The 14,244-nt window shown below is 49.7% G+C and overlaps 1 protein-coding gene across 1 annotated transcript in view; it reads left to right on the top strand.

Annotated features, from left to right (window-relative positions):
- The first annotated feature begins 1,709 nt into the window (after positions 1 to 1,709).
- Positions 1,710 to 14,244, top strand: part of TCF4 (transcription factor 4) — a 114,775-nt gene continuing 102,240 nt past the window's right edge. The window contains 2 exon segments of the mRNA XM_032676026.1: positions 1,710 to 1,897; positions 3,509 to 3,581. Of these exon segments, the coding sequence (XP_032531917.1) occupies positions 1,796 to 1,897; positions 3,509 to 3,581 (175 nt within the window). The 5' untranslated portion in view covers positions 1,710 to 1,795.

The raw sequence follows: 14,244 nt of genomic DNA, 5'->3' as shown, positions 1-14,244 counted from the left end.
ACAATAGGGCAAAAGTTGTCGGACCTTCTTTTTTCCTTTTTTTTCCTTGTTTTTTTTTTAATTATTTTTTATATGTATTTTTTAATTTATAATTTTTTAATGGCCCCCCAAATCCCAACAAAGCCAGGTGTAGGGTGCCTGTAAAAGCTGTGGAATAAGCCGGAGCGGGACTGACACTTTCCCTACTTTTTGGTTGTTTCGGAGGGTCACACACGTGTGAGACAATAAAGCACTTTGGCAGAAGATTCCTCTCTTTTTATTTTGATTCTTTTGATTCCTTTTCTTTTTTTTTCCTTTTTCCCCCCCCCTTGGAATATTGTGAACATATTTGTGGCCATTTAAGGTAAAGTTCCGATTTGCTGTTAGACTAACTTGTCTGTGTATTTTTTTTGCTTTCATTTTTATTTTTTGATTGAAATTGTCGATCCCGATGTGTTATTTAAAAAAAAAAAAAAAAAAAAAAAAAGAAAGAAAGTGCAAGTTCCGGGCTGTTTAAATAGATATACATTGTGTATACATTGCATAGACACGGTGTAACTACACGTGTGAGAGATACACCAAGGTGCAAACGCCGAGCGCGGGGACTCGCTGCTTTATTTCCTACCGGAAAATGAAATCCAAGGAGTTGTTTTTTAGCGGTGTCGGGCCTGCGAGAGGAAAATACGGAATAAAAGTGGCAGAGGGGATGAGGGAAGCAGGAAGGGGAAGGGCGGGGGGTTGCTGGCAGCGTCCCCAAAAACTTGCGCGTAAATCCAAGCGGCTGCTTTGCAAAGTTTGCAGCGATGCTCCGGGAAAACGGGAAAGCTCGGGGCTGGGATCGAGCGGGAGGGCGGGAATAAACCGGCCCCGACAAAGCAAGGTTAGAGAGAGAAATATAAAAAACCCAAGAATACGAACGGGGAGCGGGCGATCCAAAGGGGGGAAAAACCTTGTTCCTGCCGGCCAAGTCCCCGCGTCACGTGCGCCCGCGGCCCCGTATAAACGCGCTCGCCATGTGTGTGCGCGAGCCGGGCGAATCCAAAGTGGAATCCTTGGAAAAGTGCGGCGGGAGCGGGCGGGAGCCGCTCTCGGAGCTCCATGAGCGGCGGCGGCGGGTACGGAGGCGGCGCCGGGGCTCTCCGGGGTCGGGGCCGCGGGGCTGGGCTGGGCTCCGAGCCCCTTCCCTTCCCTCTTCCCTTCCTTCCCTTCCCTTCCCTCGGCTCCCCTCCCCCCGGGCGCTGCCTCCGCACAGGCCCAGCCGCTCCCGGCTTGTTGTCGGCCTTATCCCCCCCCTCCTCTCCGCAAATTAGGAATCGGGGCTAATTGTCCCCCGCTGCCCCCCCCCGCCCCCGGAACCTGCACTTCGCATCTCGCCGTGCCTTTTTTTTTATCTCCTCTCGCTCTTTGCCGTTTCTGCCTCCAAACGCTCCTTTGCGTGGAAGAAGGAGAAGGGAAAAAGTTGGGAGCGGATGGCTGTAGTTTCTTCTCTGGGATCCTCATTCATTCCTCGCTGAACCTCCTGTTGCATAAATGATGCTCCGGGAGCGAGGCTTTGCCTGTTTTTTTCTCCTCTGGATTTGGGTTTAAGAGTGGATGTTCCTGGGTTTCGCCTCTTTGGAAATACAATATCGCTTTTTTTTTTTTTCTCTTGTTGTTGTGGTTTTTTGGTGTTTTTGTTTTTTTTTTTGCTGCCCCTCCATCTTTTTTTTCCCTCCCTCCTTCTTATCAACCACCCACCCCCCGAACCCCCTTGAAAAAAAGCAAAATCCGACTGTGTTTCCTGCAAGGCTCGGGATTTCTGATTGCGGTTATTTCCATGTTTCTAGGTTTGTGTGATTTTGCTAAAATGCATCACCAACAGCGAATGGCTGCCTTAGGGACGGACAAAGAACTGAGTGATTTACTGGATTTCAGTGCGGTAAGAAACAACGGTGGAAATTAGCAACAGCTGTTAAAAAAACCCAAATCTTCTAGCTGCTCTGTTAACAAAAAAAAAAAAAAATCCAACCCTCCCCCCCCAAAAAACCCTAAAGCGACAAAACCAACCCCAAACTGTGCTCTAAGTACATTGGGCAATTTTTAATCAGCAGCTAGAAGCACGGTAAATATCTGGTTTTGCTTAAAAAAAAAAAAAATCCAAGCTGAGTGTTTGGAGTCTTTCTGATTGTGTGTGATGGGAGATGTAGGCGCGTTAGCAGCTTGGTTTCATGTCTCGGATGGCTTAAATAATTCCTGCCAGAAGAAACGCCCCGAAAACTGACCATTTCTCATCATTCCTCCATACCAATATTGCACTTTTACCGTGCTTTAGATTTGCGAGCGTGGTTGGCACATGAACTAATTAATTGCTAATGAGTCGCTGATATTCTCCTTTCGGTTCTTCCCTTGTTTCGTTTTTTGGCACATGGAAAGTGCAAAGAAATCCACGACTGTCTCAGTTTAAAGTTTTCCCTGAAATCTCCTCTGGCTTCTGCTGGCGCTAAAGCTGCTCCGACCTTCTCGGCGCGGCCCTGGGCAGGGGTTTGGGGCGTTCTTTTCGCGGGGAGAAAGAGGTTTTTGTCCCCCTGGGCTGGTTTGGAGGCCGAACGTTCCGCCGGACGCGTGCACTTGTCTAGTTTTGTCAGGCTCCCCCTCCCCCTCCAGCCCCTTCCTTCCTCTCCCCTTCCCCTCCCTTCCCCCCAATATGTCAGGAATATCTCTCTATCCACTTAGTTATTTATTTTAGGGCAGAGCTTTCGCTGGGAGATGCGGGGCCGCTCCTAAAGCCCGGCGAGCCCCCCCCCTCTCCCCCGCGTGCTCCAGGCTGGTGCTGCCGCTCCAGCCTCGGCTTCCGAGGGATGGCTGCGGGAAGTTTGGCCGGGAATCGTAGCCCGCGGCAGCTCCGCAGCCCCCTCTCTGCTTGTCGGTGCACTTTTCCCATTTGTTCCCTGGCTTTTTGCAGGCTCTGACTCAGGGAAGGTGCGTATTATCCACCAGACGCGTCGGAGAAGGGAGAAACCAATTAGGGTCGGAATAAATGCTGGGAAGAGAGAGAGAGAGGAGCGCGAGAGAGGGAGGGAGAGGGGGCGAGGAGCAAGCCTGGCTTCCAATTGCTCGGTGGGAGAGACGGGATGAGAATTTAGGGCAGGTGGCACTTTGCATTATTATTATTTGGGTTCCCACATGCCAGGCAAATCCTGGAGCGGGATGGAAGTGGACGTTGCTACGTTGATGGCCAAGGTTGCGACCCAATCCCAACTTTTTCCGCCTTTGTCGGCAGGGAGAGCGGAGCCAGCCCCGCTTCCCAGGCTGGAGAGCTGCCGGGCACGGGGATGGCTCGAAGTCTTCGGGAAGGGCAGATTGTTTGGGAAGCTAACGAGCCTGAGGAAAGCGGCGTGCTGGTGGGGGCTGGCAGGAATCTGCACTCGTTTGGGGAACGATGGTTCGGGGGAGAGAAACTCCTGAGGACCGTGGAAGGAACTTTGGACTGCCAGAGGACTCGGGAATCGCTTGTTTTCCACTAGTAACGCCTCTTTGGTTTTTTTTTTAGATGTTTTCACCTCCCGTGAGCAGTGGGAAAAATGGACCAACTTCCTTGGCAAGTGGACATTTCACTGGCTCAAGTAGGTACCGTTTTTTGTTCCCTCCGTGCTGCAAATGCTGTGATTTATTTCTCCATGGGCTTTACCTTTGTTGTGGTGCTTTAATCTCTCGTGGGGAGCAGATCCGTTCGGATTGGAGCAGAATTATTCCTAAGCACCGGTTATGATTATTCTGATTTTTATTATTTCCACGAGCCTGGGAGGTTTTTAGAGCACTGCCACACATTCCTGATTTTTGAAAAACCCCTGAACTTCCTCTCTGTGTAACTGCTGATGAAAATTGTTCTGGTTTGAAAGTAGGTTTATCTTTTTCCTTTTTTAATTTGAGCCTCGGAGAATTTTTTTTTATTTCCAATTCCAAAGACTCTCTTTGTCTGGGAGGGATGAGAGTTGAAACCTCTCGCGTGCAAATGAATTTGGTGAGTCAGAACTGAAGCAGAATGGGAGGCTGCTGCAATTAAATATAGAAATCACAAGTATCCGAGGATAAAGGGCAGGAAAGGAAGTGTTTAGGATGAGAGAGGATGGAATATTTTTCGTGATTGGAACCCTTTCGGTCACTTTCTGGAGCTGGGGCATTTTGCTTGTGAATATCAGAGCGTTGCAGAAGCAGGATTTGTTTGTTTGTTATTTGGCTGTGGTGGGGCTGGACGGGCAAGTGCAGCAGTCCCTGAAATCGGGAGTGGGATGACAAAGCGATCTCGGAGCTCTTGGCGGTGGAACATGTGTGGACAATAATTGTCTGGCAACTCCAGTTTTATAGGGAGGCTTTTATGCGCCTGACAGATGAGAAGGCAAACTCCCAGAGATCCTTATTGCCCATTTCCTTGCCCCGGGATGCAGTTGGTGTTCCTGCCCCAGCCTCAGGTAGGGAGCTGCAGTGTTTACAGCTCCACGTGCCAATGCTCCGGCCGTCGGCTTGTACCCGGATCCTGGGCAAACCAGGGGGGAATTCGGGCACGGCTTCCCTGCAAACTACTCCTGGATACCCACCTCATTCCAAAGGATTTCATGCCCAATATTCCCAGCTTTTGCTCGATTCAAGGCACCCCTTCTCTTTATCCAGCATTTCATTAAATGCAGTGGGTCATCAGTCAGCTTTTGATTTCCAGAGCAGGATTCCTAACTGGCAGTTGGTCTGCAGTGGAATGTTTTTTAAGCTCAGGTGCCACCTGAACACTCATTTTGTGCCTTTTATTCTGTGGAGCCTTTGGAAATAATACCGTGGGTTTGTTTTATCTCCCCAAACTTGGTTATGTTGTGCTTGCAGCGACTTGGAGAATTTTGCCTTTGGGGTTGAACAACTTTCCGAACACGAGCTGTAGATTTTAATCCCATTTTTTGCCATTTTGCGCCGTAATTTTCCGAGCCGATTTCGGCAGATATGGAATATCCACTCTATTTGTTTTCAGGGGAGTGTTTGTGCCAGACAAATCAATTTGTCACGCTCGGAGCCCGGGCCGTGCACAGCCACCACTTGGGCTGGGTGACCCCAGAGTTATATTTAATAATTCCATCCCAAGCCTCAGCTCTGGAGTCTCTTGGATCAGGAGGACAAACCAGAGCAGGGAGTGATTAAATTGTGTTTTATTGTCTCCATAGCTGAAAGGATTCGAGGAACTTTGACACCTCCTGTAGCCAAGGAGGATGATTTAATGAGCTGCAGGAAGTGAGGGTTAGGGAGATAAAGACCACTTAAAACAACACCTGAACTGTCCCACGGACAGAATTCCAGCAGAATTCCTTGTCCACATCGATGCCTGGTGGTGGAGGAGGAAGGAGAAGCTTGAGGAAGCGCCGGGTGTTTGCACAATGGCAATGCAGGGGGCTTCTGCAAGGGAAAATAACTGGAATTTTCCTCTTGGAATATCTATTGCTCGGTAATTCGACAGGGAATTTTGCAGGGAGTGCTCGGTGCTTCCCAAAAAGCTGGGGGCGATGCCAGGGAGGTGCGTGGCCTGAGGATGGAGGTGCGTGGCTATTGTCTGGAGCCTGTGCAGGGCTGGGATGAGCCAGGGCTTGGGAAATCGGGATTGCACGGATAACACCGGGATAACTGCTCCGAGAGGGGTTTCTGTGCTCCGTGGCAGGACCGAAGGCAGCTCCGTCAATAATGGCAAACGTGGTTTATTATTCTAATGATGCACTTTGGGAACAGCGCGTTTGGGGAGCGGGAGGGATCCTGCTTTTCCTCCTGCAAGTTCTCCCTGGGAAGTTTGAGCCAGATTTTAATATTCCTCTTTAGGAATATGTTTATTGAGATGAGGAACCTCAGATGTCATTGCTCTGCATTAACCTGGAACTCCTTATAGGGAGGAAAAAGAGGGAAAAACAGAGCCTCCAAAAGTAATGCCAGGCAGGGAAGTGAAACTAGCTGGACTCGAGGAAGTGCGGGAATAATTCCTGCTCCAAGTCATCCCGGGGGCTTTTCCCTCAGCTAATCCACGATGCTCTGTTGTGATTTGCAGTGTGTGGGGGGGAAAGAAAGTAAAGCCCTGTTGCCTTTGAGTCTTGAATTCCACAAACATGGCTTCTTCCCGTGTTCCAGCCCGGGGAGGGCTGCAGGGAGAAAGGAATGTAACCTGAGCTCCAGCCCTGACATTCCCAGGGAGCATTTTTCACATGAAAGGCTTTTGTGAGCCCAGGGAAGGCCCAGCAGCGTGTTTGATGTGTGCAGGTGTTGGGCACAGGGCGCTCCGCCGAGGCCGGAGCCTCTGACCTGCACCGGGAGAGCCGGGACTGGGAGCACCGGGGAGCCAAACTCCCCCGGAGTTCCCTCCGCCTTGGGTCGTGTTTGTGAAGTGATTTAAGAGCTGCTCCTTCCACTGAACAATGCACATTCATTGCGGGCACCTGGGGGGGGCTTTTGAGTTTTTCTGCTTTGTTTTCCCTTTTTTTAGGACGGTGGCCAAAAGAAAATGAATTTGCCCACATCACCTAAAATTTTGGGAAGAGTTTCCAACCCCTTCCCCAGCAAATTCATCACAAATTTATCCTACTTTGAGTGTGAGGCCCCATAAAATAAAGGGGTGACGGACTGGGGAGCAGTTTTACCCCTGAGAATTCCCTGGGTCTGTCACATTCAGCTTATTTCGGGTTTTTACCCATTAATCAGGGCCCACATCTTCCTGATTCCCTTCGATTTCTGCTCCTTCTATTTAAAGCCTGGAATTTTACCTCCATTTGGGAGCATCTGCTCTGGATTGCCCACTCTGAGTGTCTCTGAATAGCGGAGAAAAGCGGGATTTTTCTCATTGCCCATTCCCATGGCCCAGAAAAAAAGGGAAAAAATCTCCCATCTCTGCATCTCCCAATAAAGCAAAGTCCGTTTAAAGGATTTAAATCCTCGCTTTTCATTTTGCCATTAGTTTGATTAGGGCTTGGCCTGCATTAGAGCAACAAATTAATACATCTTTAATGAGGGAATCACAAATCCAGCTCGGGTTAAAGTCCATTTTTTTTTTTATTTGGGATGTTCTGTGAGGAAATTCTGACAAATATTGTGGGGGGTTTTTAAGCACAGCCTGGTTTTGGAGTGTGGGGAAGCTGCAGAATTTTGCTGTTGGTGGTTGATCACCAAAAAAATGGAATTAAATCGAGGCTTTATCCAGAGGATGTTTTGGAGCTGCTCAGGTGAGGCACACCTGGAGATGCCGGCGTGGATCCCAGTATTCCCAGCAGAAATGTGTGCTAGGGAAGAAACACCCCATACCAGAGAGAATTTGGGAAGGAGGGGATTATGATGCAGAATAGCCATTCAAGAGATAAAAAAGAGGGGGAAAATCCCCCAAAGAGCAATTCTCAGCCTTTTGCCCATAGTGCTGCATCAAGGAAGTGGTGTGGCAGGTCTGGAGCTCTCACCATTCCAGGGCGGGGAGCCCAGGTTTGCCATGGGATATGCCAGGAAAGAGGGAAAATGATGATGGGCTTTGGGTGTTGGCTCGGCTCCGTCGCTCCACGTTCCCTCCTTGGAATTCCAGGTCTCTGTGGAGCTGCAGGACCCTCGTGCCCCTCGGACCCGACCCCAGCTCCCTGTGCCATATCCCTCTCGTTCTCCCTGCTGAAAACTCCGGGGCTCCACAAAAGGGACTCCTTCCCTCTTTTCCATCCCTGAGGTTTCGTAATTATGATTAAGGAGAGCAGGAATGCTGTTGCCTCCCATCCTTCCAGCTATGTTTACCCGGGATCCTCCTCCTCTTCCAGCCCTATCCCGGCCGCTTCTGTGGGGGCAGCCAGAGCCCCAGGCTGTGCTGTTGGGAAGTGACCTGAGCCCCCCTGGAGCGGGAGGCTGACTTGCAGAGCACAGAGGTTCCTCCGGGGCTCAGCTCTTACTCGCAGGAGCAAACTGAGTGTAGCTGCCAAGGCCACTGCGGGGCTGCAGCCACCTGCAGTCCCTGGGCTATGGAAATCTGGGAGCCCAGGGCTGGTGAGGAAAGAGATAAAGCAGCCCGGCCATTCCCGGTGGATAACGGAGACTGGGAGCTGGAGGTGCTTTGGGCAGCCTCGTTCCACGTTACCTCGTCTGCAACAGATGTAATAAATCAGAATCTGCTCTGGGACCGCAGCCACCCGAATGTCACCTGCAGGGGGGACACCCCTGCTTGCCCTTCCCAAATAACGTCAAGCAGCAGGGATGCTGCTTGACGTTATCCCATGGATATCAGGGATCTGGGAACAAAGTGGGGCCGTTAAACCAGGCAACTTGGGCCTGGCTTTGACTTAAGTGGGAGCACAAAGCCTGCTCAGGGAAAAAAAACGAGGTGCAATTTGGCTTCTTCCCACTGGATTTTGCTCGTGCCACTCCCAAATTCATATGGATTTTTGTCAGAGGCAAACACAGCTTCCACGGCCCGAATTCCCAAGGAACATGGAATAGGCACAGATAACCCCAAATTTTCCTCTTTCACCGCTTATTTCTGCAGTAGCCAAAAAATAATGGGATTTAATTTTTTTATCACTCCCCCTCTGTAATTTAAACAGAATTTGGGAATGACTTGGATATTTTCCTTTACTTAGAAAGTCAAAGGGTTTAAGCCCCTGTTTTGGGATCCCAGGAATGTTGTGGAGAGGCTGCTTGATGTTTTTTGGACGGGATCAGCAAATATCTTTCCTGATTAGTGTTGTAATGAGGAATAACTGAAATAATAGAGGAACAACTAAGCCACAGGAACATATAGAGTGGAATTAAGTCGTGGAAGTTTATGCTGTTAATTGCTGGAATCTTCCTTAAATGCCTGGAATCCTGTAGCACTAAAAGCTGTCCTATAAACAATATTGCTTTGAGCTCCAAATGATTCCTTTCCCTCTTTTCCCCCCCTTCGTCTACTCTGATAAACAAAGTAGTTTTGGAAGCTTTACAGATCAAACATTTACTCCTCATGGTAAACTTGTTGTAGCTGGAAATCTGGAGCTCTGCAATCCCGGGAAAAGGGGAGAGTCCGGGTGGCCTGTGGTTTTCAGGGATTTAAATCCTGCTGCGATTTAACTCAGCTCCCATCAGCCAACAAAACCCTGCAGTTGTTCCGTAAGAGGCAGTTATGGTTTAAAGTGCTTTTCCCAATGTTTTCCCAGATTCCAGGGCAGTGGACACCAGAGAGAAGAGCAGGAATAACCTGGAATGTTTCCTAGGACGTAGCATGTAAAATTAATACACATGTAAGAGGATGTGCCATCTGCCAGCGGCCACTCCACAGAGTTCCTCGGCAGCCAGGAGGGATGACGCCAGCACATCCCAGCCCCTGCAATAATTCAATTTGCTCTTATTTCTTTGGAAAAGTGGCTGCCTGAGGCGACTTATTTTTGGGCATCCGGGAGGTCCAATGTCCCTAAAATCCACCCCTTGTGCCGCTCGAAGGTTTCTAACCTGGGAATTTGGGCCCAAATCCCTGGATTGGTAACACCACCCTGCTGAATTTTTATCACTAAGCTGTTTGCATGGAAAACTTCCTGCCTGGTGCTTCTTGGGTTGGAATGACCAAATGCTTAATTAATTTTTTAATCTTTTCCACCGCTGCTGTGGAATTTCTTTTCCCAGCAAACTGCAGGAACTAGGAAAAGCCTGGAAGAGAGAGCTGGGAGGGTCTATTCCTTCTGCCAAGGAGCGGTTGAGCTGCGCCTCCACCGAGTAGGTGGATGGAAACTTGGGGTTGTTTGGGTGGATTTTGGGGCAGTCACAGCACCGTTGGTCTTAACTGCACCTTTCTGTGCTCCCGGTAGTGATGCCTGTAGGAGCTGCTCCCTGTTGTTGTCTGTGCATAGTTGTCTGTGCTGGAAACTGCTGCTGGGTTTTCTGTGGGCCCTTGTGGAATTTGGCTGCACTCGGCGACTGTAAAGGTTTTCTTGTCACCTTACTGGCGGCTCCAGCCCTTCCTGCCCTTTAGCCAGCTCTGGAATATGTGTGTGTGTGACCCCTACTCTGTCATGTGTGTGTGTGTGACCCCTGCTCTGTCATGTGTGTGACCCCTGCTCTGTCATGTGTGTGACCCCTGCTCTGTCATGTGTGTGTGTGTGTGACCTCTGCTCTGTCATGTGTGTGTATGTGACCCCTGCTCTGTCATGTGTATGTGTGTGACCCCTGCTCTGTCATGTGTGTGTGTGTGACCTCTGCTCTGTCATGTGTGTGTATGTGACCCCTGCTCTGTCATGTGTGTGTGTGTGACCCCTGCTCTGTCATGTGTGTGTGTGTGACCCCTGCTCTGTCATGGAGGTGTATGGCACCCTGCTTTGTCATACATGTGTGTGTATGTTGCACCCTGGTTCATCATATAGGTGTGTATATGTGGTGTATATGTGGCCTTCTGCTTTGTCATGTGTGTGTGTGTCACTCTGCTCTGTCACATGTGTGTACGTCCCTGCTGTGTCACACGTGTGTATGTCCCTGCTTTGTCACGGGTGTGTGTGTATCCCATATATATGTTCCTGCTCCGTCCTGTGTCCCTATGGGATCTCTGTCCCGATGCCCCAGTGCTCCTTCCTCCGTCAGTGCTTCATTCCCAGATCCAGGGAGACTCCCCAAGGAGATCTCTCTTTGCATCCTTCCCCTTACACCACCTCAGGCCTGGGGGTCCTGGAAAAGTGTATGTTAAAAACCCAACCCAAATCCCTGTGGAACATCACGTGTGTGGCAATCAGGATTTCTGCTAGGATCATTTAGGGGTCCAAAACCGGGAAAGCATTGAAATGGCCGAATTAATTCTTAGACATGGATGTAATCCGCAGGAAAACAAGGATGCAGCTCTTTTTGTTCTATAGCATCTGCAAACCAGACTCTGTTTTTCCTGAGTAAAAGCCAGGCTTGCTTGTGGAAATTTGGGATCGTGGGGCTGACGTGCTCTTCCCCTCGCCTGTACATTTAAATACGCTCGACCTATTTGAGAAACAACTGATCCGAGGCTTTGGTGATATTAAATCCAGCTAAATAAGATTCCCGATGGAATATCAAGGCTCTAATTGAATCTCGGGGGTTCTGGGCCCGTTCAGACACAGCCTTGGAGTTGTTTTGTGCTTCCTGACGTCAGCCCAGAGTGTGATTGAATTAGGGCCCGGGATTGTGGGAGCACCTGCCAGGGCCGCCGGGCTGGAGGGTCCGGCAGCGCTGCCAGGACAGACCCTGCCGGCAACGTCGGCGCTGGGAGAACAACTCCCGCTGTGGAGCAAAGGTGGCAAAGTCATGGGAGCTGCCCCAACTCCTCTGTCCTTGCTGATGGGCCAGCGCTGCTCCTCTTTGTGGTGACCGTGGGATGTGACAGGACAGGCTGGAGTATCGGGATCTAATGCCATTACACAAAAGAGACTCATTTCTTCAGGATTTTGGGAACAAAGACATGCAGGGATGAGGCTGGGACAAGTGTCATTGTAATTCCAGCCCCACGAGGCTGGTTGGGTGGGATTTGGGAGCACTTGTGAGCTGCACTTCCACAGGGTACAGCCCAGCTTTCCTCATTTTTTTTAAGGGGCAATTGACAGCAGGGGTTTTGGGAGAGGAGCAAGGATGGTTTACCTTTCTGATCAGGCACATCCACCAGCAGAGCTGGGAGGAAGTGGCCTGAGAGCCTAAGTGTTACCTGAGACCTGTGTCCAGGGTTTGCCCACGGGAGAATCCCACTCTTTGCCTCTCCTGCTTGTCCCGGATGAACTGTTTTCCTTCAAAAACATAAAATGCAGTGTTAAATCCCGAGCAGAGCCCAGCACATTCCTCATCCTGCAGGGTCGGAGCCGGCAGCAAACACGTCGCTTAACTTTGGGTTTCTGCCTCTAATCCCTTTGTTGATTTTATCCTCCTTGGAAAGATCCACTTACTTAGGAAATACTGGGGCTTGTTGGATAAACAGAGGAAAATTCACATTCCTAAAATTAGCTGTCTTGTAAACACGACAAATTAGAGCATTAATGTAGGAACCGGCATGGTCACTGATGGACAGCACAGTTTTGCCCTCTCCTACTGTTTTCCTTTACATTCCATATATTTTTTTCTCCTTTATATTCTGTATATTTTTTTCTGATCTATATTCCGCGTATTTTCCCCTCATTTTTATTCTGTGTGTGTTTGGTCTCCTTGCTCAGTGTCTGCCTGTAGAGCTGACATGGTTAATTGGTGGCAGTGCCGGGTGCGCGGCCGCTCCGCGCTCGTGCCGAGCTCTGATTAAGAGGTTTGGGCGGTGTGGAAAACCTGTGCTTCCCTTGGCTGGGGTGTGCAGCAAACCCTGGGAATATGTTGGGATCCAACTAGGAAGTTAGCCTGGAAAAATATCTGGGACCAGACCACAAACCCAGAGTTTGGGGTGGCTTTTATCAGCTCACCGGCTCCGTTCGCTCGTTCAGGTGCCCAGTGCTGCTTCCCTGGATGTGGGATAAATCCTTAGCCATGAAATTATTGGGATTAAAGGGTCATTTTCCTTGTAACCACAGACTCAATTTAGCTGAGGAACAAGCATATTGTCAAATTAAAAAATAAATATATATATAATATGTGTATAAAGTGATTTGTCTAGACAGGAAAAGCTCTTCATTATCTGAACGCTGCAGGGCGAGACTGAGTCTATTGGGGGCAAAACTGAGTCTTTTTGGGGCAAATTTGAGTCATTTTGTGGCAAAATGGAGTCTTTTTGCTGAGCAAACCCAGAGTAGAAGGCTCTGCCATGGCCTTGTGAGTGTGATGTGGGGCAGTGGCAACATACCTTCAGGAAATTGGGATTCTCCTGTGTCCGGACCGTGGGGCTGCCTGGATGTGACCAGTGCAGCAACTGCTTGATTCCAATGACCCCCTGTAATTCCAGCATTGCCCTGGTTAAGGTTATTAAGAAGAGGTTGTTTACCTAAAATTTAGGAACGGAGGGAGGAAGTGAAACCCCTGAAAGCCCCAAGTGAGCAGATCAAGTGATTCCTATTTGCATTTTTGCCCTCCCAGAATCCCCCTCCCTGTAAGTGCTTGTGACCACCGAACCACAGTGCCTGACTGCCAGGCAAGGGGGAGCTTTATGATATTAAATATGATATTTAAACTTTCAAAAAATACATGTGCAACTGGTTCTGACCATCTTTTGAAGTGTAAGATAAATCCTGTGACTCTGAGTGATGTTGATAACCAGGGCAGGGCCTAATGGCGAGTTGTTCTTCCCTTAATCCAAAAGAGCAAGAGCTTAAATAGAAAGTGCAGGATTATAAAAGAAGCAGCTTTATTCTTTTTTATTTTGTTTTCGGAGAAAGTTGTTCTGGAAAACAGCTCTGGAAAAATCAAGTTGTGGTGGTGCCCAGAGGGTGGGATGGAGCCATCGCACAGAGCGTGGCCTCGGGAGGGGCCTGGGGGGCCGTGTGTTCAGTGGGGCACTTGTGATTTTATTTAATAATATTTCCAATCATATTTTGCTGCTTAAGCCTCTTCCCCGCCCGTTGCTGTTGGAAAGACCTCATTCATGAGGAAATTCCCAGCAAAAATGGATAATCTGCGGAATAGCCTCCAGTTTGCTGTGAGTTGGATTGAAAAAGGGCAGCAAAAAGCCGAGTAAAGCCAGGAGTGAAGTAGGGAAGGGCGGCTAGACAGAGAAGCAGGATCTGAGGGATAGCATTGTTCCCGGGGCCGGGAGCCGGGCAAGGCCAGGGCCTCTCGCTCCGTGTCACAGATGGCACCATCTTCCCACTGTGCCCTGGATCACAGACTGGCATCTTAATGGGGCAGAGGCAGCGCGGAGCCTCCCCGGAGATGAGGGAGGTTCATCCTGCTCCAGGACAAGAGTCGAAGGTGCCTCTTTCAAGGTATCTGTCCTCATCCTGCTTGGAAAGCTGGCTCGGAGACTCTGGCCCCGCTTGGAGTTACATGGGATGAATCCCATCTTAACCACCCCCCGGGGCTGCTGAAATCCCGAGTTTTCGGAGGTTTTCATTTGGTTGTAGACCCCCAAATCCTTCTGATGTCCCTGAAGAACCAGGAGCCCACAGGACAGAGCCTGGCACCCCCCCTCAGGCAGCGTTTTCCCTTCTTATTTATGGATTTATGACATTGATCCCGTTTATTAAGGGCTGCAACTGTGTTGGTGCTGTGCTTTTCCGAGGGTTAATTGGTTCCAGTTGCAGAGTTAATTGATTTCACTCGGCTCCCAAGGAGGAGATGTGAAACGGAGTCTCCTCTGAGGGCGACACTTCCCGGGAGAGGCGAACACCTCCTCTCCCGTTCCCGGGAGGCACAATC

This window comes from Chiroxiphia lanceolata, chromosome Z (genome assembly GCF_009829145.1).
Source record: "Chiroxiphia lanceolata isolate bChiLan1 chromosome Z, bChiLan1.pri, whole genome shotgun sequence".
Lineage (NCBI taxonomy): Eukaryota > Metazoa > Chordata > Aves > Passeriformes > Pipridae > Chiroxiphia > Chiroxiphia lanceolata.
This window is presented reverse-complemented; position numbering and strand designations above follow the sequence as displayed.